General features: G+C 49.4%; 2 protein-coding genes across 6 annotated transcripts in view; both read right to left on the reverse strand.

The window, feature by feature from the left end:
• Positions 1-1,675: 1,675 nt before the first annotated feature.
• On the reverse strand, positions 1,676-19,407 carry CUNH6orf89 (chromosome unknown C6orf89 homolog). Of its 3 annotated transcripts, none has more exons than XM_042833727.1 (8): positions 19,359-19,407; positions 16,402-16,609; positions 14,900-15,065; positions 6,083-6,237; positions 5,682-5,821; positions 4,826-4,952; positions 4,132-4,255; positions 1,676-3,782 (listed from the first exon to the last, which is right to left on the reverse strand). In XM_042833727.1, exons 2-8 carry the CDS (start codon positions 16,588-16,590, stop codon positions 3,697-3,699), a joined length of 987 nt encoding a protein of 328 aa, XP_042689661.1. In that variant the 5' UTR covers positions 16,591-16,609; positions 19,359-19,407; the 3' UTR covers positions 1,676-3,696. The 3 variants fall into 3 exon arrangements, with proteins under 3 accessions (XP_042689661.1, XP_042689660.1, XP_042689662.1); XM_042833726.1 differs by lacking the exon at positions 19,359-19,407 and adding an exon at positions 18,835-19,103; XM_042833728.1 differs by lacking the exon at positions 19,359-19,407 and adding an exon at positions 16,911-18,111.
• A 1,799-nt stretch (positions 19,408-21,206) lies between these two features.
• The window catches only part of RAB44 (RAB44, member RAS oncogene family), a 9,069-nt gene continuing 5,112 nt past the window's right edge, over positions 21,207-25,163 (reverse strand). The window contains exons 12-17 of one of the 3 annotated variants that reach the window (XM_042833734.1): positions 23,690-24,238; positions 23,261-23,342; positions 22,831-22,945; positions 22,515-22,616; positions 22,189-22,265; positions 21,207-21,811 (exon numbers count right to left, since the gene is read on the reverse strand). In XM_042833734.1, the coding sequence (XP_042689668.1) occupies positions 21,724-21,811; positions 22,189-22,265; positions 22,515-22,616; positions 22,831-22,945; positions 23,261-23,342; positions 23,690-24,238 (1,013 nt within the window). In that variant the 3' untranslated portion in view covers positions 21,207-21,723. Of the gene's footprint in view, positions 21,812-22,188; positions 22,266-22,514; positions 22,617-22,830; positions 22,946-23,260; positions 23,343-23,689 lie in introns of all 3 variants that reach the window. The other 2 variants (XM_042833732.1, XM_042833733.1) reach the window with 2 other exon arrangements.

A 25,163-nucleotide genomic window follows, 5' to 3' on the forward strand; every position in this document is an offset into this window, starting at 1 on the left:
GACACCTCTTCTCACTTAGGGAGTTCCCATGCTGTGAGCTGGGCTTGCTGCTACAAAACCAGGGAGAGAAGGGAGGTGCTCTGAGCCAGCCCAGCTCCCTGCAGTACAACCAGCCTCCCTGCCAGATCCTTGCAGCAAGAGAAGCCAAAGGCCCAGGAAACCTGAGCCTAGAAAGTTCTCCAGGGTGCTGCAAAGGCAGCTGGATGCTGGGATCAGCAGAGAGAGACGGAAAACAATCAACAGAAACTGTCAGCTTGGCCCCTAGAAGTGATGCTGATTTCCTGGTACCGAAGGGAAACAACACTCCTTGAGTTCAGCACTCAGAGCAATGGTCAATGACCCTGCTTTTGGAAACCAGCTTTAAAGCACAACCATCCCGAGGTCCAGCATCCCACCTCTCCACCTCGAGGAGCAGAGAAACGACCCTTCCACACTTCTGCCCACAAGGTTCTCAGTGACTGGCGTGACTTCAGAGAAGCTTTGCAACCTCTGGGATGTCAGGTGAATGCAAGTCCTTTCTCTCCCAGCTCACAGGCAAAGAGCATGGAAATGTTAAGAATAAGGATGCACACATTTACTGAGCACCCCGCCGGGCTGGCCAGGATGGGAAGTGGGCTGTTACTCAAAACAGGGTGCACAGGTGCCAAAACAAAGCTATAGGCAAGAGAGACCACGACAGACACACTCATCCAACCACATTTGTTGCTGCAATCTCTTTGACAGCTGAGAAAGCAGATGCATTCCCCTCACTTCTGCACCAGGCTCAGCAGCTCGCTAGGAGCTGCCTGCTCTATAGGTGAGGTGAGGTTCTGTGAAGCCAGAGCCCCAGATATGGAAGATGGCCAGGGCTCAGTTGCAGCCACACAGCCAAGGTATCCAAACCTCTTTTTGGCCATCTGAATTTTGCCACTTTGGCCTCACCTCCGAGTTGTTGGTACCCGGCTCCCTGCCTGTGCTGCAATGTGGAAGGTGTTAGCACTGCTCCTCTGGCAGCTGACAACAGCAGCTACTCGAGAAGCTGCACTACAGATTGAGGCTCTGCACTCAGCAGCAGCCGTGGCCAAAATCAGCTCTTTATCAGCAAGAGAATTGCCCTCCTGTTTCTGCTTAGCAGCTAATTCCTTACAGCTCTTGGAAAAGGAAGAGAAAATATAGTGGAAGTTTAAAAACAAATGATGTAAACTCCAAAGGGAGTAAGGTTGGGACATATGCAATGTATCACCTAGACACAGATCTGGAAACTTTATGCAGAGACCATAAAATGCACTTGGAAAGCTAATCTGCCAACAAGTCCAGATCCACCATCTCCTGGCCAACCAGCTGTAACACTGAGCAGTGGGGAAGCAACACGTGAGAGCACTTTTGCTAAGTAGGCACAAACTTACCCTAGGGTCCCCCCTTCCCCCAGTGTAAACAGCAACATAAATAGATCCATTTTCTCTGCTTTTTCCCAAAGGATCCAGACAGCCACAAGTGTGACACTCCAAATGCAGGCACCTCACAGACATTCATTGTCTCTGCAGCTCTTTTAGAAGCTTCATTCAAGGGTGCTTAGAAGCAGCAGCATCACCGAATCGCCCCCCATCCCAGCAGCAATGGGCCCAGCAGCTCCTTTCCACGGGCACCTCCAACCCATGTGTTACAGAAATGGACCAGGTACAAAAACAGGGAGAGGTGAGGTAACCTTGTCAGTCTTTGAATTTGACTTGAGAGGCTGCCAAAAGCGTAAATAGCAACAGTCACTCCATGGGCCCTAATTCCAGCATCACTGAGCTCCTGAATTTCCATTAACTAAGATCCAGGCTTTAAGAAGAGGGAGAGGGGTGGTGTGTGTGTGTGTGTGTGTGTGTGTGTGTGTGTGTGCTGGCATGTACAAGATTGCATGTTGTGTCACAAGGGTAAAACACACCCCAAGCATCAACAATATTAACAGAAGTCTGGTTAATCCGATTCCCTTTAATGTTTTACTACAAATTAAATTAGCCTTTTTCTGTTCAGAGTCAGCCTCCTTCAGTTCTATTGGACCTGGAGCACATTGGTCCAGTGTGAAAGGCCAAACACTCCGACTAACACAAGTGCTGGGGTTGTTCTCGTTAGCTTACAGGAGGAAAAACAAGGGTTATGCACAGAAATGTTTGTGATGCAGACTAAATTCTCTCAGGCTAAATTCTTTGGAGCAGGAACCGTCCTCTGCCTTGTCCTTGTGCAGGAGCCAGACGTGGTCATCCCACTTGGCAGCTGCCGTCAGCCCTTAATGAGATTAGTAAGACATTTGCTCCCATGTGCCTGCTCTTGTTCAAAAACAAAGGCTGGGTAGACATTTTTCCAATCTATCACTTTAAGTATATCTAAAATATTTACAGAGGAAAAGGTTCTTGCTCCTGAGAACGGAGTTAACTTGCTTTCAAACAAAACCCCTCCCAATTCCATATTAACAAGTGTTAGAGTATGTCCTGAACCCCAGCCCTGGCCTATGAGTTCAGCCTGACACATCTGTAAATGATCTTCAGCAGCAGGAACAGACCCAAAGGATCAAACTTGGAAGGGACAGCAGCATCCGCAGCCTGCAAACACTGAAACCAAGCCTCTCTCAGGGCACTGGATAAAGCAGTTGCTCAAGCAACAGGAAGCATGCGAAGGCAGCTTGGAACAGACTCAGGAAAAACCAACATTCATTCTGAAGACAAAGTTTCAGGTCTGGAAGAAATCGATGCCAAAACTAAACAAAACAAAACAAAAAAAAGCTAGGGACATGGAAAATTTCTGGTGCTCCCACAGGTAGCCTGGGCTGGGAACACAGGCAGTGCCTCAAAGCAAGGGATATCTGAAAGCAATCACACAACCCCCACGTCTCAGGTGCACAATCAGAAGATGATCTTGCAGAGAGCTGCTCTGCATCCAACCCCATCTCCAAACAGAACCACTGCTGCACTCTCAGCACCTCACAGAAACCTGCATTTTTGTCGTAGGAAAAGAAGCGGGGGGGAAGAAAGCAGAGTCACAGTTTGACTCACCTCCAGCCTGCTGAGAGAGAACTGCAGGAGAGTGATCAGAGGTCTGAACTGATTCATTTGGTACAAGAATGGTGCGGTGAGGGAGGCTCTCTGCACTGAGGCTGCAGTGCTTGTGGGAGCCCAGAAGCACAGAGCTGAGGCTGGTGATGCAGGGCGCACTGCTGAGGCACGCAGCCACACGTGTGAGAGATGGGGTGGAGGTGGGATATGTCAATTCATTCCCTTTGTAGAGATGGCCTGACATGGCAGGCTTCAAGCCTCCTCCCCAGGAGGAATGTATACAGAAATGTCACACACACAGCCTTCACTCCCAATGTTCCCTCTTCCCCCCCTCGAAGTTTCAGAAGTGCCATAAATCCAGAAAGGACACAAGATTAATCTCATCCTGAGAAACCCTTCTGTTGCTCCTGGAAAAAAAACCCTTGCTGCCAGCCCGCAGCTTACCTGAGGGGACAGGAAAGGTCATAAATAGCTTGAGCTTCTCCAAAAATACATCTGAGAAAAGGCAAAGAATTACCTCAAGGGTCAGGACAACAGTCATTTTTTAACACTGTAAACATGCAGGGTGGCAAAGCTGCCTGTCACAGTTGCCCCACTCTATCGTTTTCAAGATGTTGCCTTGGCTTCAAAGCTGAAAGTCTTCTTGCCCTGGAAGTAGCTCTGTTTTCCTATGCCACAGTCCTTAGCTAGCAGCTCCATAACAAACAACAGCTGGCTCTGTCCCTTTGGCCACGAAGCTCATCGTCCAGTAATCCGTGCTGGCATAACCTTTGGGAAATGCAATGAAGAAGCATCATTAGTTCAATTCATGCCTAACGACTGCTTGCCTTTCCCACAAAGGGAAGACAACACGCAGAAGCTCTTTGAGCCCCTGCCCTCAGTTTGTAACACCCAGCAGAGCACTGTGTCTTGTGCAGCCCCTGCAGCTCAGTTCTAGCAATCTTTACACTCAGCATCTCATGGCATGCAGTTGCAGTCCAGGCCATGAATTCCAGCCCAAAATCACCATGCTTCTATCTTGCTACAAATACTCACTGCAGGCACACACTACATCCTTAGGTGTCAGCTATGAAAAACCCAGCTCCCAGAGCCTGCAGATTACAGCACAGCTACTCACCCAAATCTCCAGCTTCCAGATCCACCTTGAACATCTCGCAGTGTCCTCTGCACTTGTCCAGAGGTACAACAGTCAGGGTGAGCTGTCCACTTCCAACAACAAAGAGGCTGTGCAAACTGTAGCTCTAGGAAGAGAGAAGAATATTTCACAAGCCTTGCCAGCTTTTCTTGAATCTGATTAAACAAGGGCAAGTTGCTGCCCTGCAACGAGGTGAGGCAGCACAAACTACAGGTTTGCTGCTCCCTCAGATACCAAAGCAAAGCCTCCCAAGGCAGTTCCTCCACAAAACTCACATGGAAACAAAGATCAGGCTGGAAACACTCATTTCTGTGATGTGCCCCCATTGCAGGTATCCCAAAACAGGTAGAACTTACTACCAGGAACAACTCCCAGAAAGGTGCCTTCAAGTGAACTGTGCCCAGCTGTGCACACAGACCAGGACGTAAATGTGAGGAGCTGGGACAGCCCACAGGCATTTCTTATTGCTGAGGGAGGTCTGGGACACGGTGTCCCAGCAGCACATAAGTAGACACAACATGCTTTCTCTCCAGTTCTGGGGGGTACAGCAACCTTGAGATGCCACATCACACAGCAGTGGAAAGAACTGAAGACATGCAAACCCCCAAAGGCCTAGAGAGCTTCTGAAGGACAACTCACAGTCAGGGAGACAATGGCTCCAGGATGAATTTCTCACCTTATTCCCCAAATCTGGATGGCGGATGAGAAAGCAGTTCTCTAGGGAGACTGTCTTGGGGAAAGACAGCAAAGAGGAAGTAGGGAAAAATTCCTGCAGAATCTGAGTTCTGTTCACAGACCTGTTCCTAAAAAATAAGTGAAAAAAGCCCAACAAGAAGAACATTGTATTACAGAAAGATCACATTATGACAATACTTACAAGAACAAAATTGTTCACTAACACTGATCCTTGATAAACACAGATGCTGGCAGACCAGCCTGTTTTCGGATGGGGATGTGGGGGCAGACCAGAGAAGCTAAGAGCACAAACATCACTTAGGAGTAAAATTTGTCTTCCCAGATTCTTGACCTTTTAGTACGTGCAGCAGGACAATATAAACAGGGAACAAACACATCATGGATATCTAAACAACTTCCTTCCCCTCTTCCCTTCAAATTATCCAATTATCCTGCAGGCTTCCCTGGCGCTTTGCAAAAGTCATGGTACCTCTTCTCAGCCAATAGAGACAGTGGAGGACTTTCCAGAGGTTATTAAACATGCAAATCAGTTGCCACAGGTGATCAGACCACCGCCCAACTGATTAACACATGGCCTGAAGAACAGGACCAAGCAGTCACTGGGATATTTTTATCATGCATGAAGCCACAGCACGCAGAGCTTCATTTTAGTGCATAAATACTCTGCTTGGATCAAGTCAGAGTCAGCAGGCAGACACAAGTCTGTCACCCACACCTCTTCCCCTTCCCTCCTGTTAAAAGTGCAACTAGCAAGCTCCTGAGAGCTCACATAGACACACAGCCCTGCAGCACAGATGGACACATCCATCACCTGCATGGTTTCATCTTTGACCCACCAAGGAAGGAAAAATGGGAAGCTCTGTCTTGGGAGGCAGCTCCACAATTCAGATGAATTTTCTTCTATGATAATCTGTGCCAGTTCAGGATCCTGGGACTGAAAGTGCTTTAGTTCTTCGTATGAGAGAGATTGTCCTGTCTTAAACAACACAGAAACAAAATAAAAAGCCTTGCACCGAGGATTTCTCCCCTCTCCTGTTTCCATCCATTGAAGAACATCCAAGAGTGACAGCCATCAAGTTTGCTACGTGTCCAACCACAGTGGTAATTAATCAGAGGAACAACTTGCTAGGGATGCAGACAGCTCTTTGCCCTCCTGACACATTTAAATTTGGGCTAAATGTATTCTTAGGTGTACATTCCACCTCAATTAATTATGAATTACGAATGCAGGTATTACCTTGGTTAGAAAAGGCTGAGACCTCTGGAGTTTTTCTGATAGCTCCCCGATGTCTGTCACAATCTGAAGGCTTTTCACAGTAGAACATGCTGTGCAGTTTGCAGGAAGTGTAGAAGTGTTTTGTCTGCAACCTGCTGCCCACCAGTCCTGGCATTCTTGAGAAGAAACAAGAGAAATGAGCTTAATTAGACCAAAAACGAGACGGAAAGGAGATAAAACTCGATGATAAACTCATTATTCCTAACATGAAACATGGAGAGTTTCCAATGCCTGTAAGTTGTTCAAAACAATCCAAACATTCATCAAAAAGACACCTAGAAGACAAAAATAGAACTCCACATTGAAAACAGTAACTCTAACAGTCAGTGTTGGTGCCACAGACCCTGTTAACACATCCTTGAAACCACAACCCTCCCCTTTCCATCTGCATTAGCTCAGAAGGACTCTGTCCTGGGCAAAGTTTGCCATCTGTGATGTGCAGATGCTGCTGGGAAATGTGGGATTTCAGCAAGACGTGGTGCTGATGTGTTCCTTCCTCTCATGCACTGACTTGAAGATAAAATGGGGAGAAAAGTCCCAATATCAGGAAAATCTTGGCAATATATGCAACAAGTCGCCTATTTCCCCCTGCACTACTGCCATGTCCATTTTAAGCTTCAGAAACTAGCTGAACAGGCCTGCAGTGAACACTGCACATATTTATATCTTCAAAACTACAGGTTTTAAGTGAAACCATTACTTGACATCTACAGCTCACCTCCCTCCTTCAACTTGCAGCCCAGCCCAGGAGAGCAAGTAAATCCTCACAGAAGGACTTGTTGCAGTACTGAACAAACAGGACGAGGGGAAACACTGCTGAACATCCCATGTATTTCTGTGTTAAGGGATCCACAGCTGCAGCCAGCACGCCAGGAAGGCACAGCTCTGATTCAGTGGCAGCGACAGCTGTGGCGTTACAACCTCAGTCCTACAGGGAGATGTGAAGTTGGGCAGATGCAGCAAATCCACCCAAACACCTGATCTGTCAGGGTGGCTCGGGGCAACCCAAGGCCCTGGACACGCCTCAGATGAGGAGTCCAGAGATCTGTCTTCACAGCAGGCCCAGCCCTCCCTGCAGTGCCAGCACATGTCAAAACAGCTCATGCCTCCTGGACATTGCTGCAAAACGCCCAGGGAAACGGAGCAGATGAGACAGGAGAGAGAAAGAGGAGACGGCGAAGCCTGCCTGCAAAATGGTTGAGAAGTGATGCACAGCAGCTCCTCAGGCCTGCAGCCTGCCTGGTGTTATGACTGCGGCATCCAGCCACGCTCACACTCCTGCTTACAGCTCATAATTGATGAATACCATTTAACAGCAAAGTATTTGCTTCGTTTTTCCCTCTGATGTCTGCAGCAGACAAAGAGCAACGTTACGGGGGGCTGCAGGCTCATGGGGGTGTTGCAAGGAGGAGACGATTGGGATTCATTTTGCTTTTTTCCTCTGAATATCTCCAATCAAACCACACATGCTGCAACTTCCCACCCTACTGCTGCGATATGGATGGGAAGGGATCAGGATGCAATCTGCAGTCCTGCTGGAGGAAGCATCCACGGTGGTTTTGGGGAAAGGAGTGAAAAGGAAAAACAGAGTGTAAAAACCTGATTGCATGCAGAAGTCCCGCTCCCATGAGAAACTGCTCCAAAGCATTTTCCCTCCTCTGCTCACAAGAGAAAAAAGAAAATCTTTGTTCCACTGGCTGTAGAAAGCTTCGGTTTTACTACAAAAAACTCAACTCACAAAAAACAGCTGGTCAGCAATGAGAAACAAAAGGCTGAAAGATCTCTCCAGAGGAAGGGCAGTCACCAGAAGAGAACAAGAAAACATATCTTATAGTCTGTCATGATGCAGAGAGCAACACCACTATCATCTGTTTCTCTGCAAAACTCAGAGCTCATCCCAAAGCTTTAAGCTCAGACGTCCCAAAATTCTCTCCCAGGTCTCAAGGCAGCACCCCACATAGCTGGATGCTAATCAGCTTTGACAGTACAGAGCTTGATTCCTCCTTTGAGCCAGGCTGGGATATTTGCATTCTCAATTGCTTGATTCAGGAGGTTATTTCTTTTCCCCATGAATAACCCTAGCGGAGCACAGTTGAGACGCATTTCAAATGCTGCAAGTGAGACTGTGGGACTCTTTTTTTTCTGTTGGTTTTTTTTTTTTTGGTAATTAATCTTTTAGATTGATTGTTGAGGGTGTTAGTCTGTGCACCAGCACGCGTGTGACTGGCATGACAAGTATGGACAGCATGGAGGGCCTGCCCTTCCAAAGGAGGGAGGGAGATGGGACCTCACATAGAGGAGAGGGCACGCAACCGCACACTGAGGACCAGAGCAGGAGGTTTCCCAAGGCTGCTTATTCTTCCCTTTCGATTGCACTCCCTGCATTCCTTTTACATTATCACCCTGCCCAGACACCCTGGGGGATTATTTTGGTTTAAGCCAAGCAAACTGCCTGTGCTCACACAGCCTGAAAGATGCACTCTCTATCTCCACGCAGCCGTCACGCCACGGTCCCATCCACTCACATGCAAACACTGAAGTGCTGGGCGTGTGCAGCTATCCCTATGGAGTCTGGCTGCAGGGAAGCAGCTGTAGCAGTGACACACTCCACTACCCATTACGTGACACGAGTGTGGGCCAGTCCCAGCGAACCTCTCCTCTGCACTTGTGCTTTCTCGTCGCCCTCGCAGGGGCAGCTTTCAGTTTGTCACACAGAACCTCAGCTCCCCGTTGATCACACTCACCCAATATCTGCTTTTGTTCTTCGTTAGCTCTGCAGAACAAGGGCTGTCTTCTCCCCTGTGCCTGGATAGGTCCTAGCAGCACCAGGGCTGTGGACTTCCAGCTGCCAGCATAGCACAGATGAAGAGATAACTTCCCTTAAAACATGTCTATGATTAATGCTGGCAGGAGTTCGTGGCTGTACTTTCCACTATGCAGAGAAATAATTTTCAATTTACAATCAGTTTAACATGTGCACCCCGCCCTACTTGGCCATTTCCAGAGGATCTCCCAAGCTTTTTGGCTGTCCCTAGATCTACAGAGGGGTGTGTGTGCGCAGCCCCAGAGATGCAGGGTGGGGACGATCACATTGGATCTCCTGAGGTTACTGAGAAGACCTGGCCTTGCTTCTGCCCACCGCACTGAAGCAACAAAACTCATGGAAACTTGCCCACGTAGATGTGAGAGCAGCAGCAAGGCCTCAGCAACAGCCCTGCTTTCTTAAGGGTCCACACAGGAGGCCAGTATCAGTCTGCTAGTGCAGTGGGTCAGAGGGAAACCATCTGGCAGAGAAAGCTTTTGCTCCAGGAAGACACGTGGAGCCAAGGGCAGCTTCGGACCCTAACAAAGTGCTGCAAACATAAACCTTTCTGCATGCAGAGCTGCAGGTGTGGACACAGCTTGCTGGCCCCCCACCAGGTTGTGGTCAGGTTGTCCTTGGTTCTGAGTCAAGAATGGCCTCCAGCTGTGTTGGGATCTCTGCAGACTTACAGATACACACTCCTCAAGTAAACAGCTCGTATCTCCTTCAGCAGCAAGCTTATCACTGTCTCTCCCAGACTTTATGGGAAGTTAAAATTATATTTTAAAAAATTGAAGGAGTTCACAGACATCAATTCATTATTATATATCAATCATATATCAATCTGAAGTCAGGCTAAACTGGTAGGTTCCCAAATAAGTCATAAACAATACTTGCTAGTTGTAGTGTAGAAGTCCTGATCAAGGAAAGCATCACGGTGAGGTTTTAAATGTACACTACACAACTTCAGCACAAGATCCTCACCTCCTTCTCACACTGAACACTTCTGTAGCTCCATTTTGAACATATTTATGCCTGGAGGAGAAAGTAACTCCCAGCTTGCTTTGTAGCATTCTTAGGAAAAGCTAGCAACAAAATAACAGCTACAAGTAAATGCCTTAATAAAACTGAGTGAAAAATCAACAGCTTGAAGAACTGCTCCCTCATGTCACTCATGTCAAACAACCCAAGGGTGATTAGTCAACCTCCAATCAAGCACAAAAATTATTTTGATCCAACAAACCATTGTGAAATCAAGTCTGCTCAGCCCAGCCCAGGAGGAACTCACAGTCCTGTGGGATAAAAGAGCATCACTTCCAGGAAAAATCTTCACCTGCCAATATACAAAACTGAAGGCAGGGATGAAGCTGTCAGGAAAGTCCTCCACAACCTGCACCTCTGGTTCTGTGCCCTGTGCTGCTCTGGCAGTGTCTGGCCTGGAGGAACAGAATGTTTTTGAAGCAGATCCCTCTCAGCTGCTTCCAGCTGCCTGACACTTGACTCTGCAGAAGATCTGACATGCCCAAGTCATCAGCACAGAGCTCTGCCCCTGCAACAGGTTGTACATGGCACAATTCCTCTTTGCTGGGAAGTAAACCAAAATGAGAATTCACTTGGCAAACAAGGAAACAAGAACTTCTGAAGACACCAAAATACAAAAGCAACAGGAAGAATTCCTCATGTTCCAGACTGCCAGTTAGTTGGGAGTTAGTTTACTACCAGCAAATCCAAATAAACATTCCACTGGCTGAACCAAGGCCAAAGTAAGGCAGCATTTGAAAACAGCTTGGCATCTCACTGCACTGCAACATCAGCCTTTTCTTCATCCTCCTTTGAATGAGCCATCACAGGTGTCTGCTGGTCTGCTTCAGGTTGTGTTATAAAAGGATGCTGACATACACACAGATCAGATAAATGGGCAGCTGAAAAGGGATGGAGGCAAGTCCTGCAACCCAGGCCATGCTCACACAGACCTCAACATGCACAAGCTCCTGAAGTGGGAACATGAGTGTTTGCACAGATAGAAGAGCAAAAGAGCTTGAACAGACAAAATGCACCTTCTTTAGGAAGGAAAAAAAAAATAGATCCATTGTAAGCAAGATGAGAGGGCTGTGCTGAAGGCAGGAAAGAAAGGCAGTATGGTGATTAGACCGTTATGATGAGCAAGTTAGAAATCAGACCCTGCTTTATGTCCCAAGCAGCTTTCTTGTTCAAAGCTTCCATTCAAAGCAGATCCACGCTCCTTGGGCTCACGGATCAGTGAACCCAGCAGGTCAGATGCAGTGTGGGCTGCAAAACCTCCTGAGAAAGGCAGACTGAATGCTTAGATTCTATGCCCACGCTGAGCTCAGGAAGCAGAACCTCTCCCTCAGGTAAAACAGGCATGCTGGATGCTCCCTTTTTGCATGGAGCTGAGCCAAGGATAAACACACTGCAGGGCTACAATAGGAGGGAAGGCAACAACCTTGGAACAGAGAGAAATCTGGTAGCGGCTGGCCCATCACAGGCTGCCTGCAAAGGGTTAAGTCCAGAAAGAAGCCAGAGCCTGGCCAGGCGCCAAGGCAAGCCTGGAGCCAAAGTGAAGGTAGCCAGCCAAGAGGCAGAGGCTGCTGCCTTCTCCCAGCTGAGCAGCCCCAGTAACCCAGCTTGCTGTGACCCATCCCCACAAAGAGCTCTCAGAGGCACCTGACAGCCCCCCAGTGTGATACATGCCATTTACAAGGTGTTGCTTAAACACAGCTCCTCTAGCAGGGTCCATTTCTCTGAAACAGATTATGAATAAAGCCAACAAACATGTTTTCTAGCCCTTCTGGTCTATGCAAAAGGGAGTTTTTAAACACAAGGAGTCATCTCTCAGCTGGGGATAACTGCACAGGATCACTTCTCCAACCCTGAGCTACATGTATGCTTGCATCTGATTTCTGAGGCGATGAGCAGCTACTTATGCAGCTCATTTTGAACTGTGTTGGATACATTTGGTCAGGACAGGGTCTCGTTATTAGAAGCAGAGCTGGCTATTCCTTTAGGTCACCACATGCTGGAAACAACTCCTGTAAATGGTCACACTGTTGGATGAGAGCCTATCCACCACTGACCAAGGTTTGTGAGCTGCAAGGACTTAGCACACTGGCAGATACATGAGATAATGTAAGAACAATTCATGCTCTGCTCATCCACATCCTTGTTCTGTGTGGTTGGCAGGAACAGTTACCAATACGACACCTAAATTCATATTCAGATATCAAAAGAACTATAAAGATGTCACACTGCATCACAAAGGGAAGGAGCACAGATAAACATGTAGTGTCTCACCTGGCACCTATTACTACACACTCAAGGAGTTCATTGCATTTCCTCCCAACACTTGCAAGGGAAAAAGAAGCACTCATAGCCCAACTTGGAAGGGAGAGAATTGAAACACAGGTAGAGCGACTTCTCCATCCCAGAATATTCAGAAAAAAGAAACAAATCCAGGTTACACAGGCCCTGCTTTCTCTGGGAATCCTGTGTTAACCCAAATGCCTGCTCAAAATTCAGTGTTCCTTACAAAACACAGACCCCAAAGGTCAGCAAATCTCCCACCTCCCTGGGGATAGGCGCAATGTGAGGCACTCAGTTGTCCAGCAGAAAGCAAAATGCTCACGTGATGAGAGGCACCCACCCTGCCCAGAGCAGGCAGTGTGACCCAGCACTGGGGTTTTCACAAGCTCTGCACAAACATGAGCTCAGGAAGAGTAAATGCAAACCACATTTGTGTACAACCTTACCCCAACCAAAAGGACCTTGGTTCCTAACCTTGGGAAAACAGCTGGAACAGAGGCACAGGGGCCAAACCCAAAGATACAGAGTTGGCTTTGAAGATGCAAAGGGTGGGAGCATTAGTTTTTATATGGGAATTGATCTGAGGGATAAAGAAGGCAAGGAGCAGAAGAGAAAGAGAGTCAAAGTGGAAATTTACTTTGGACCCAATCCTACAAACCTAATGCAACAGACACAGCTTTGCACACACTGCACTCTTCGCTTTGGCTGTGAGGTGGAGGCTCAAAGGTCTTCCCACAGCCACTGGCACAGGCAGCCCTTGTCATCCACAGCATGGCTCCTGGGGTGGAAGGGACTAGGATGGAGGTTAGGAGGAAAATGGGTTACCCTGAGCTGGAGGGAGGGGGAGCAGCCATCCCACACCCCTGCTCACCTCAAAGTGCTGTCATCACACTGATTTAGGGCTCTTGGGGAAACCTGCCTGCCCAGCCCACATCTACCAAGGGAACAGGCTCCAACCTGCAAACAGGAAAACTGCTTCCAGAGCAGGCCCAGGAAGGACAGCACAGCCCCAGACCTCAGCCCCCCGCCGGCCCCAGAGGAAGTGAAATGAGCCACCCACACAAGTCTGGCTGCATCCAGGTTTTGTCCACACCATTTTGGGCTGTGTGGCCAAGGGAAGGCCGCCAGCACCGCCGGTGGGCCAGGGCGGCCTCCAGACTGCTAAGGGGTGGCTTTCAGCATGAACAGCCCAAGCTGGACTTGTACTGGTGCCTGAGCACAAGAGGTTTCAGCCTCAGCTCCTTCTAAAAATCAATCTAGCAACTCAGAGAACAAGAGTCCCTGGGCTGTGTTTTTCCTTTGCAGCGCAGACTCCTTGCATGGTGTCTTCTATACAGATGGAAAGTGCTAGGCCTGCTTACAAGACCCCCTACTCTTGTAAGATTCCCAGAACTCGTGGAGGCACGGGGGATTTTATGTGCATTTAAACAACCACCTCACATCCTGATTCCCAGAACCTCACGTTCCCTTTGGATGTTTTCTGATCAGCTGGTTTTCACATCAGCAGCCCAGGCCTGGGCACAAAAGTCTCCATTTGTTTCCTTCTGCATACAGAAGCAGAGGGGTGTTCACAGACCCACATAAACACACTGACACGTAACAGGCCATCAGATACAGAGTTGGCTTTGAAGACACAAAGGGTGGGAGCATTAGTTTTTATATGGGAATTGATCTGAGGGATAAAGAAGTGTCAGATGGCCATCAGAGCCATCACTTCACCTTTGTTTTTTCCTCTCTATGAGAGATCCCAATGAGTAAGGAAGGAAGCAAACAGTGGGAATATCCCAGCCCACCCATACAAATCCAAATGAACAGCCAGCCACACGTCAGGGGAACACAGGGAGACACAGAGAGAATGCAGAATGGTGCTGGCATTTCAGGGAGGCATTTTTAGCTACAGCAGGAAGGTCAGACCCAAACAGAGAGCTCCAACACAATGAGCTGCTCATGCTAAATATAAACCACCCGAGGGCACAGACATTAGTTTGTTTTTACAGTGAGCCAACAGACAATCAGCACTGTGCCACAGCCCTGCTGAAAATAACTCACAGAGCCCATGCTTTTGCCAGGTGCTAGCCTAAGTCAGTGGAAATGATAAGTGGGAATGAGAAATACTCACACTTTCCCATTTCTGTTATGACCATCTCCCATGACAGCACCATCTCGTGACAGATCCATCCAGCTTCCTCACACACACCGTACCTAATGTTACTTTAGCTGCTGTGAACACTGTAGGCTCTCAAGCCCACAGTCCTTTCCCAATATGCAACTTGGCAAAAGCTACTTTTTCTTAAGCCCAGGTCACATCTGGAGGTTTCCACACTTTGTACAGAAATATGAACACAAATTGGTTTTGTATGCCTAAAGATGACGTTTATCCAGCATAGCTATCCCACCATGGCTCCAAAAACTGCAAGAAAACAAGAATGTGCAAGAAGGAAATCAAGAAGTGAAGAGATAAAATATGTTTCAGCCCCAGTGAATAGAAGCCAGGATGCTATTTTTAAATGCAGTAGAAGGAAAAGGGAAAACCATGGTGTCAATCCAGTATCGCATTTGGTGCCCAAGGAGACACTCAAGTGATTTGTGTGGATGGTATTTAAGTCGGTATTTCTTTCTAGGCTTCTGTTACAGAAGAAAAATGATTTCCTTACTCTCAAGCATGTACTTCTTGGCAATAGGGAGAGAGAGCAGCCGGATGTGGCCGATGAGGGAGCCCCAGGCGTGGGCTCTGGAGAGTGGAGTTTCGGGTGGCAGCGGGCTGTATGGCTGGATCACAAAGTACACAGTTAGCAAGACCAGTCCCAGCGTGAGCAGGCCCTGCAAGAACAAACAGGCACGTAATTAATTACACTGCAGTGAGCTGATGTGTCCTCAGCACAGGACACACCTGAATGCTGAGGATGGGCGCTGTAGGATGAACCTCCAAATTTCCACTGTGGGTCCTCACTTATCTGCGGTGCTTTTCGCATACACAGAGATGTCACTCGGTTTCACTGCTATCCAAAACCAAAATTAAGCAGCCTTCAAAACAGAGCCGCACAGCTCTGTCCATTTATTTCAGTGCTGCTGTTCACCCAGCACCAAAGCAAAGAGGATCATCCACAGATGGCTCAGATTCCTCCCACCTCACCAAATGAAAGCCTGCACTTCCTCCATACCTCTTACACGAGGTTTTCAAAGCTTTTTGCAAACATCTGTCAAGCCTTGAAGCGTTTTGGCAGAGGTGGTGCCAGCTCCCTCCCCCACACAATCCCAAAGAAGCCTTCGAGAGATGACACCATGCATTTCTCCCCAACAGACAAAGTCAGAGTGAACCAACAGCAAAATCCAGAAGAGAAGATGGAAGTTCAGGTCCCCAGTTTCCCATTCTGCAGCCTCATTTTACAGCTTTTATAGGAAGGGAAGATAACAGCATGATTACTTTTTCTAAGTGGAAACCACTGTGATGATTCTGCAGAGACAACACTAAAGCACGGCTGAACATTATGCCACTGAGAAGTTCTTTACACTTGTAACATCTCCTACCTACTTATCAGCATAGCATCCTTTCCCCTACTTGGGAATGCTTTTTACAGCATCTCTTAGTTAAGTTTCTCCAAGCATTTTTCTCTCATCGAGCACCATGGCAGCAGGTTCATTTTGTAGACTAGGAGGAGAATAAAGATGGGTGGGAGCTCAGGACAGAATCAGAAACAGAACTTGGATGCCTTCGTTATACAACCCTGAACTTTGAGAATCTCCTTCCTTCCTCACATTTCCACTGAGTGCTGGCATTTGGAATCACTGCCTGAAAAATCAATCCAAAGACTTTGTTCTTCAATAATTTAAGGAGAGGGAGGTGTTGACATGTTCAACTTTCAATTCACACCAGTAATTCCAAATCTCAGTCGGTTGCCTTCTATTTTCAAACCAGCTTATGGGAGGAAAGAGAAAGCTACGCTTAACATCTTCTTCAGTAAAGAACTTGGAAAATGCAATGGGAAACAAATGGCTCAGATGCAAAGGGAAAAATTCACAGAATCACAGAATTGTAGGGGTTGGAAGGGACCTCCAGAGATCATCAAGTCCAACCCCCCTGCCAAAGCAGGTTCCCTACACCAGGTAAGAGCATTCAGAGCCTCAAATGTGCTGTGCATGCACAGAGATGCCTTACCTTGTAGATGGCCACTAAAACAGGGTAGCGGGGAGGGCCCCTCTGGGGTTCATTCCTTTCCAAGAGCTGCTTGATGAATTTCTCGATGGCTTTTTCTGACATCCCACACTGGTGCCCAGTCTGTCTCACCAGATCAATTGTCTCTGATAGCTTGTCATAGATGCTGAGCTCGTTGGCTGAAAGCTCCATGGCCTCCGATGAAAAATCCCTGTGGAGAGAGAGACTCAATGCATTACAGAGAGCACACTGCAGTCACCCATCTCAACAGCAGCAGGTGCAGAAAGATCCCAGGAACACAAAGAAACAAGGCAGCTGCAGTCCTGATCTCTGCTGGGCCGGTATGAAGATAGTGCTCTGAAGGGCACTGAAAGAAGCAGCAAAATTTCCTAACAGCAAAAGAAGCAGCGGAGATTTGCAGATTGTGTAAATGAACAGAACTTCCCAGAAATCAGTGAAACTCTATTTATTCATCTGTTCCAAACGATCCACGCCATAAAGCGACTGCTTACCGACTACGAGAGCCAGCACTAAAAGCTGATCACCACAGACAGCAGCCAAGCCAAGCTCTCCTGCTCTATAATTGTAGCTGCTTATTTTAACATAGATTTGTTTTCATTAAATACCCTGTCAGCAATAAGAGGAAGGCAGGGAAACAAGCTGTATGCACAGGGTAAAGTTCAACAGATTGCAATTGGTTCAAATTTTCGCAACCTCATGTCCAGGCCAACTGATTATTAAGTAACAGTAATAAGACAGCAGCGTGCTCTGCAGGCAGGAGAACCCTTGTGTCCCACGGAGGGGTTGCCTCCAGGTCACCCACATGCAGAAAGGCAGGACAAACTGCGTTGTGAGCTACAGACAGACACTAAATGGCACCTGATGGCAACTGACTTCCCAAAGAGATTTCAAAGGGAAGCTTGTAGGAACGCACCCTATGAAGGGTGAATGTTAAGACACCAGGAAAAGAAATCTGTTCCTCTGCTGCTCCTCTTGTCTGCCATAAAGGCAGAGCTCTGCAATACCCAGAGGAGCAGATTTGTCTGCACAGAACAGAACCCAAACTGTGGGTTTCTACAAACCAGAACTCAAACCACAGCACTTGTAATATTTTTCTGCAATGCTAGGATGCTGTTTCAGAGAAAAACAAAACAGATCAAAACCAGCAGGACTGCCAGCTTCTGCAACTGCTTCACTCATCCCAAGAACATCCACGTTCTGCTCTTGCACATTTACGTGGCCACACAGTGAATCAGATCAGGAAAACCATCTTGCTGAAGAACAGTCCCACCTTGTTTAGTCAGCAGCTGCCTGTACACCTTACTCAGACACTTCACATCATGTTACAGCAACAGCAGCGTCAAATATTTAACTACAGCTTTAGAAACACCAAAAGAATACAAAGAAAACTGAACTCAAAGCACACAAGGAGAACATATTGCACTGCACTGCCTGGTTAATTAGCTCCCAGCCCTGTTCTGCCACCATTCCCTCCATTTCGAGCAAACATTTGTCCCAGATCTCACTACCTGAGCAGCCTCACGGGCTGGCAGAGCTGCCCAGAAGCAGGTTTGGATCAATACATCATTATGGACTGCAAGCTCCCCAAGGCAGGGACCTTTTCCTCTGGTCAGCAGAGTAGGTGGAGTGCACTCAAGCTCTATAAAAACAATGCACTGCTTTACTAACTCTTTCATTTTTGTAATAAAGAGCCAGCACATCTGCATGATATTAAGTGCCTTTTTTTCCCCCTCAGCTTTTAGTTGCCTTGACAATGCAACCAGTGTGTGACAGGTTATCTTGCTTCCTCTTGTTCCTACGTGCCAAAACTTTTGCCTGTGAAGCTCCCAGTGCTGAATTCCTCTGCTTGCTGGATCTGCTTCCACATTTATCCCTACAGAAATGCTGTCAAACACACCAGCATCCTCCTTTCCAAACAGCAGAAGCATCCTGCTCTAGTAAACTGCTGAGACACATCTTGATGCACTGGAACAGGTTGCCCAAGGAGGCTGTGGATGCCCCATCCCCAGAGGCATTCAAGGCCAGGCTGGATGTGGCTCTGGGCAGCCTGGGCTGCTGGTTGGCAACCTGCATATGGCACAGGGGTTGAAAACAGATGATCGTCGTGGTTCTTTTCAATCCAGGCCATTCTGTGATCTTAGTTCTCTCCACCCCAACCTTTGTATTCAGCTCTGACCAAGCACATTTGCTGACAACCCCTGCGAGTTACAAGGCACTGAAAAGCCCTGCGTAACTCCTTGGCAAACCCAACAGCAATCTGCATCCTCAGCCAGGACACTAGACACTACTGAAGACACCGTTTTGAGAACAGACAAAGCCTTAAAAATATATATATAAATAACAATCCATTATGTTCCTTCCTACACAACCAGGCTGAGAAAATAACAACAAGAGGCCACTGTATGCAACACGCACATGGAGTGGGCCTTTTTCACAGGGCAGGCCTCCCCAGCACAACATCCAGGCGTTCTGTGCCATTTTCGATGAACTCTGCCAGCCCTCGAGGTTCCGTCTGGTGACGGGCAGCAGCCACTCGTCCCAGCAAACAACCAAAGCCAGCTCTGCTCCCACAGGGCTGGGAACGAGGGCCTCAAAAAGAGAAATATTGAGCAAGGAGCGCTGCGGGAGAAACCTCGAGAAGGGAAAGGCTGCTTCTATGGGGAAAACCCGACACAGAGCCGCAAGGGGAAGATTTCCACGCTGGGCTCTGGATGCGCCGTGCCCACAACGAGGCCTTGCATCCCACCGCCACAGCGCGGCCACCGCCGACTGTGAGCCAACGTCCAGGCTTTAAGATAAATAAAAAAATCGTTATAATTAAATAAACAGAGGCAGAAAACGCCTCCACGACCCCGCGCGGCCCACGGGAGGCCCTCAGGCCCAGGCCGCCCCCCCCCCCCCCGCCCGGCTCCCGCCCGCCCCGCCGCCCCCGGCCTCACCCCGCTCCGCCGCCCGGCTCCGGGCTCCTCCCGCCCGCGGTGGAGGCGGGGCCGGCCGCTTCCTGCTTCCGGCGGAGGGAGAGGAGGGAGGCGGCGGGGGGAGGATTTTCCTTCTGAGGCAGCTTTAGTCCTTTTTCTGCCTTATTTCTCAATTGATTTTGATTTTCAGTTCCTCCTTCCCTCACCCCCCCGGCTGACCTCCCCTCAGCCTCCTGTCCTCCAGCCAAACAGAATCACAGAATCTCAGAAACACCCAAGGTTGGAAAAGACTTATGAGATCATCCAGTCACACCGCCCACCAAACAAACCCTCACCTGTCCCACCCTCCAGACCCTCCCTCACCTTCACAGCCCTCCTCTGGATGCTCTTCTATATTTTATGTCCTTCTGATGTTGTGGCCCCTCCATCGAGGCACCCCTGCACCCCTCAATCTGCTCCCTGACCCCCGCGCCATTCCCAGCTATGATGATCACAGGCTGGTTTTTGGTATCTGCTGCTCTCAGGTCCCCATTTCAGCCTCATTCAAGCTCTCAGCCTCGGCACCATCCTGCAGCAATGAGTTCTGCAGCTCGATCAGACACCAAGAGGATTCCGTTGGGATTTCCTGCCTTCCCAACCCCAGCTGATGATGTAGGGAAGTCCCCACTCCACTTTAGCACAATGTCAGAGGACTGGAGGGAAATCCTCCAGGATCACTACTGGGCATTCACAAGCAAACGCTGGCTTTGCTGGAAGCTGGCACCTGGCACTCCTAACACAATTTGTCCCAACGTGTCAGGATCCCCCCCAGTTTGCCAGCTCTCAAGGTGCACAAACAAAGCAAATTGGAGGCAGGCACCTGATGACCTGGGGCTGGAAACAAGGTCTGCATTCCTGATGCAACTTGGGCAGCTCCTTTCTTTCATGTGGGGCGCCTTAAAGAGCTCAAAGGGAAAGAACCTCATTAAAAACAGTTCCTGTAGTCCAAACGTGAATTTCCCTGTTGCTGTTCATATCTTAGACCTCGATCCTCCTTGAAATACTCATGAATGTGTTTGCAAGTGAGCAGTCCTTATGGTTCAGACATTTAGGTTGGAAAACACCTTTGAGATCAGAGTCCAACCAACGCTACAAGTCCTATGCAAAGCTGTGTCCCCAAGTGCCACATCCACGTGTTTCCTATATATCTCCAGGGATGTCAGCTCCACCACCTCCCTGGGCAGCCCCTTCAGTCCCTGCCCACCTCCCCTGTGAAGAAATCCTTCCTGACACCCAATTGGAACCTGCCCTGCCACAGCTCCAGCTCATTTCCTTGCATCCTCTCACTGAGAATAGAGACCAACACCACCTCTGTGTTTTCCAACCTGCTTTACTGCCTTGCAACACATCCGGGCACAGATTCAATCCTCTTCTATAGACATGATTTCCAAGAGAACAGAAGTTTCTTTCTGTCTGCTGCTCTGCTAAGCTTTTTCTTTTGCAGATCAGTTTCAGGCCCTGCTGTTCTTTGCTTTCAACAGCAATGAAGGTTCAGCCGCATTTGCTGCCATCTAACGGGGGAATTCAGGCTCAGCTCCTTACACTTTTGTGAGCAAATAAATTGCTCGTGGAGCAGCAGTGGGATTGCCCAGGACAGGCAGCATCTGCTGCACATAATCCCAGCAAATTTAGGGAAGGGAGAGAGCAGATCTGCTGAAAGGCTTTGGTGCATGGGCAGCTCTGCAATGGGGGTCATACAGAGCCAGTGAGAGGTGCCCATTTGAGCTGGTCAGGCTGGAATGGTGCTCCTCTCATCATCGGCCACACTTGCAAAGGGTTCTTGGGATTATATTTGTTTAAGATAAGACAACAAAGCAGAAATAGGGAAGATGGGCACAAAAAAATCCTGTTGTGGGTAACCTGAACACCGAGTCCAGCTTCAGCCCCGAGCTGAGCCATGAAAGTACTTCCTGAGTTGCTCCATTCTTCAAGCCAGCCCCATAACACACCCAGTAATAAAATCATTTTATAACGAAATGTGGCAGAAAGGGATTGCCAGGGAGTGCATGGGAGCATATATTGCATCAAGCAAAAAAGGTCCTTCAAGGATTAGGGCCAAGGGAGGACAGGAAGTGGCAGAGGGATGGGGTGGGAGCAGCCAGGTAGGGGATGGAGGCTCAGGTGATACAGAGGTGCTGGGGCACTGAGCTGCAGAGGAGATGCACATGTCTAAAAGAGCTGCTGGAGCTGTGTTGCTTCTTCAGCTGCTGTCACTGCAATATCACACCCTTCCTGGTGGAGTTCATAACCCTGATTTCTCTGAGCAGTCATCCTGTGGTCTCTCCTCATCTCCAGTTGCTTTTCTGGCTGCCGTTGCAGTTTCAGACCACAGCAAGGACTCTCTCCATCACCAACAGCATCCTTTTTTCTTCTGAGGCAGCTTTGGTACCTCTTCTGCCTTATTTCTCAATTGGTCTTCACAAACTTTGAGTGCCCTGAGCAAAAAGGAAGCAAACGAGCCATGCATTTTCCCCCATATTTTATATTGCTCTTCTATTCATCGAGTGAAAGGGGCCAGGGGCCTTTCCAGCTCAGTGTGCTTTGAGAACTGCTGGAAACCCCAGCCTAAATCCAATCACAGACAGAATTGATTTAAGCAACCCAGGGATAAAGCAGCAGCATCCTGAGAAGTCTCGTTTTTTCCACCTCTTTGCCATGCAGAGCACCCAGGAGATGTTTCCCAGCACATCCCCACTTCATCCCAGTGCTCTCCGCGTAGCAGCTCCAGTGGCAGTGACACACTAACACTTCCCATAGGAAATGCAGGTGGGAGCCCATTAAAACCTTGGCAAAACCCAAGCACGCTCCTCACCTGACCAGGCTGACGATGGACTCAGTGACGTTGTGGCCGGAGGCAGCGCTGCATTCATAAAACAAGAGCTGATGCTCCTGGAAGACACAGAGCCCACAGACAAATGTGCTTCCCCTGCTTTGCAATGGTTCAATACAACAGTGAATAGCCAGGGAGCATCACGGTCAAGCAGAAACAGAAGGACTTGGGAAACAAGTAACCCAATAACTGATGGACTGCTGCCTGAGGGTGCAATGCACCTTTTCTGGTGGCTGCAAGACCAACATTCAGTGCTGAGGAATGGGACCCCAGCTGGGCAAGACACTGCAGCAGGGCCATGCACCCACCTGAGCCAGGCGCTCCCCCTCCAGCGTAGGGACCTGCCTCTCTGCAGCACAGTCTGTTTTGTTCCCCAGAAGCAGAACTGTGACTCCATCTTCTGCTCCCTCCTGGGCAGTGAAAGAGGGGAGGATCAGAAATGCAAGCATCACCTCCTTGAATCACAGCTGGACGCACCGCCCAGACACATCCTGAAGGGTGCGCATGGATTTGGGCCAATAGCTGTGAGTTACCCCCATTTCCCAGGACTGAAAGGGGGCTGTTCTAGATGTCAGATGTTACCAAAGCCTCTTTCATGGGGCTGGGTTTCCTTGCTTTGCCCACCTGGATGCAGCTGAGCCAGTAGTGCACATCGGCGAAGGAGTACTGCGACGTGACGTCGTACATCAGCACCACCCCGTCTGCCTTCCGGAAGAACTGCTTGGTGACACTGTGATACCTGCAGGCAGTGCAAAGCATCACCAGGAGGGAGGGAGGGAGGAGGGATTGCCTACCGCCAACCTGAAATCCCAGTGGAAAAGCTGGGAACACAGATCAACCAAGAAGCCAAAACCCTATTTTTGCTTCTATCGCTCAAACTGCAGAGAGTTTGAGCGTTTATTTTTATCCAAATGACTTCCTTTAGTATTGTTATTTTCAGACCACACGCTATATAGAGTCCCTCCCCAAACAACCCCCTTTGCAAAGCAAGAACATCCATTTTCTATAAGCTGCCCCAGGTTTCTCTTCCCAGGCACCCAGCCCAGCACCTCACCTTTCCTGCCCAGCTGAGTCCCACAGGCGGAGAGCGAAGCGCTTGTTGTCCACCACGAGGTTTTTGACTTGATAATCCAGCCCTGGGACACAGAAAGGGGTATTTGGATACTGTGGAGTTTCCCTCTTGTAATACGGATGGAGGAACCACATGGTGGAGGCTGCAGCTCAAGCTGGCTGCTCCCAAGGAAGCCCACAACCCTTGGATATTTGACAGTTGGATTGGTGCCCCAGAGAGGTCAAGGAGGGCTGGCATTGCCTACTTGCAAGCATCGCCTACTTGCAAGCATCCAGGTGTGCATGGCTCAGTTTGGACCTTGGTGACAGGATGGTGTGAGCAGTGATGTGTGTGTAATGACCTCCAGCAACCTGTGGGGTTGGAAGGAAGGGAACCGTGATGGTCACCCACGTGGGTGCAGAGCTGACCTACCTACAGTGGCAGCGAGGTGCGGGTTGAAGGTGTCGGCATGCAGTCGGTACAGAAAGGAGGTTTTGCCCACATGGGAGTCCCCAACAAACAGCACGTTGTAGAGGTGGTCTGGCTCCAGAGAGCCCTTTGGGGCAGCTCCTGCTTCACTCACAGTCACAGCTTCTGGCTCTCCAGGGCTGGGCTCACCTCCTGGGCTCTTCTCCATCTCTTGTTTCGTCTCCACATCGAGCTCTTCTCTCTGCTCTCCTGAGAGCTGTGCCCCGCTGCTGACCACCTCCAGCAGTGGGCTGTCCCCGAGGGCCATCCCTGAGAGATCCTTCACAGCATCTTCCCCTTGTAGGATCCCTGTGTGAAGGGCTGATGCTGGTGGCACTTCTTGTTTTGGAGTCTCAGCAGGTCCAGCAGCTGCTTGTTCTGCTTCCATCACGCCTGGTGGCTTCTGTGGCTGCCGGGGAGCAGTGCGAAGCCTCCCCTTGTCTGCCTGTGCTGAGACCTGCTCCTGGAGCTGCCTCTGGGCTGCCTGTCCCGAACCACCTAGCAGCTGCACATCTGGAATGAGAACATCCTCCTGCATCATCACACCTGGATTTAGAGCACTGATTTGTAACGGTACCTCGGAGACAGGAGAAGCAAGTGTGGCTGCATCGGCATCGTGGCCCTGCTTTAGTTCCAAATGCTGAGCTTCGACTAAAATCCTTCCCTCTGCCTCCAGCCTTGCTCCCTGCACCACTTCCAGACCTCGAGCTCCATCCAGAGGCCTCCCCTCTGCATCAGCACTCGTTGTCTGGGTTTCCTCCAGGATCTGCTCATCTGGACCACTGACTGCTACCAGCCCTGGATGAGCATGCTCAGCAGCAGCGTATTGAGTATACTCAGGATGCAGGGCAGGCTCAACATTCCTGTCCCAAATGTCTGTGTTGTCAGCCATGCACAGAGCTGCTTCTAGAGCCACAGCTGGGCTCTCTGCCCCTTCCCACAGCCCTGATGCACACAGCGGTTTCCCATCAGCTCCAGTGCTCTCTCCATGGGCTTCTGCCTCCTTCCCTTCCAGCTCCTGAGCACTGACCTGTACCAGCTCACCTGGAGCTGGACTCCCAGCAGGGATTTCTGCTGGGGAAAGCCCCTCACCAAGCACTGCAGCAGCCCCAGCTCCCCCCTCCAGCCCTGGCTCTGCTCTATCAGCTTCCTCCAGCAGTTGCTCCTCTGGCCCCACGCTCTCTGCCTGCTCTGTACCCAGATCATCACCCAAACTCAGGAGCTGCAGCTCTGCCTCCAAGCTCCCTTTGATCTCCCTCAGCTCTGCAAACATCTTCACATGGGTGTCACCACTCGGGGCCTCCAGCAGCTCCAGGCTTCCAGCCTTTTCCTGGGGTGACAGCTCTACAGCAGCCCCCTCTGCCTGCCTGGCTCCTGCTCCCTGCAGTTCACACACAGGCTGATTGGGCAGCCCAGGCTCAGTCAGTTCTTGTCCTCC

Source organism: Centrocercus urophasianus, unplaced genomic scaffold (genome assembly GCF_019232065.1).
Source record: "Centrocercus urophasianus isolate 14NV4802_14NV808 unplaced genomic scaffold, USGS_Curo_1.0 seq_42, whole genome shotgun sequence".
NCBI lineage: Eukaryota > Metazoa > Chordata > Aves > Galliformes > Phasianidae > Centrocercus > Centrocercus urophasianus.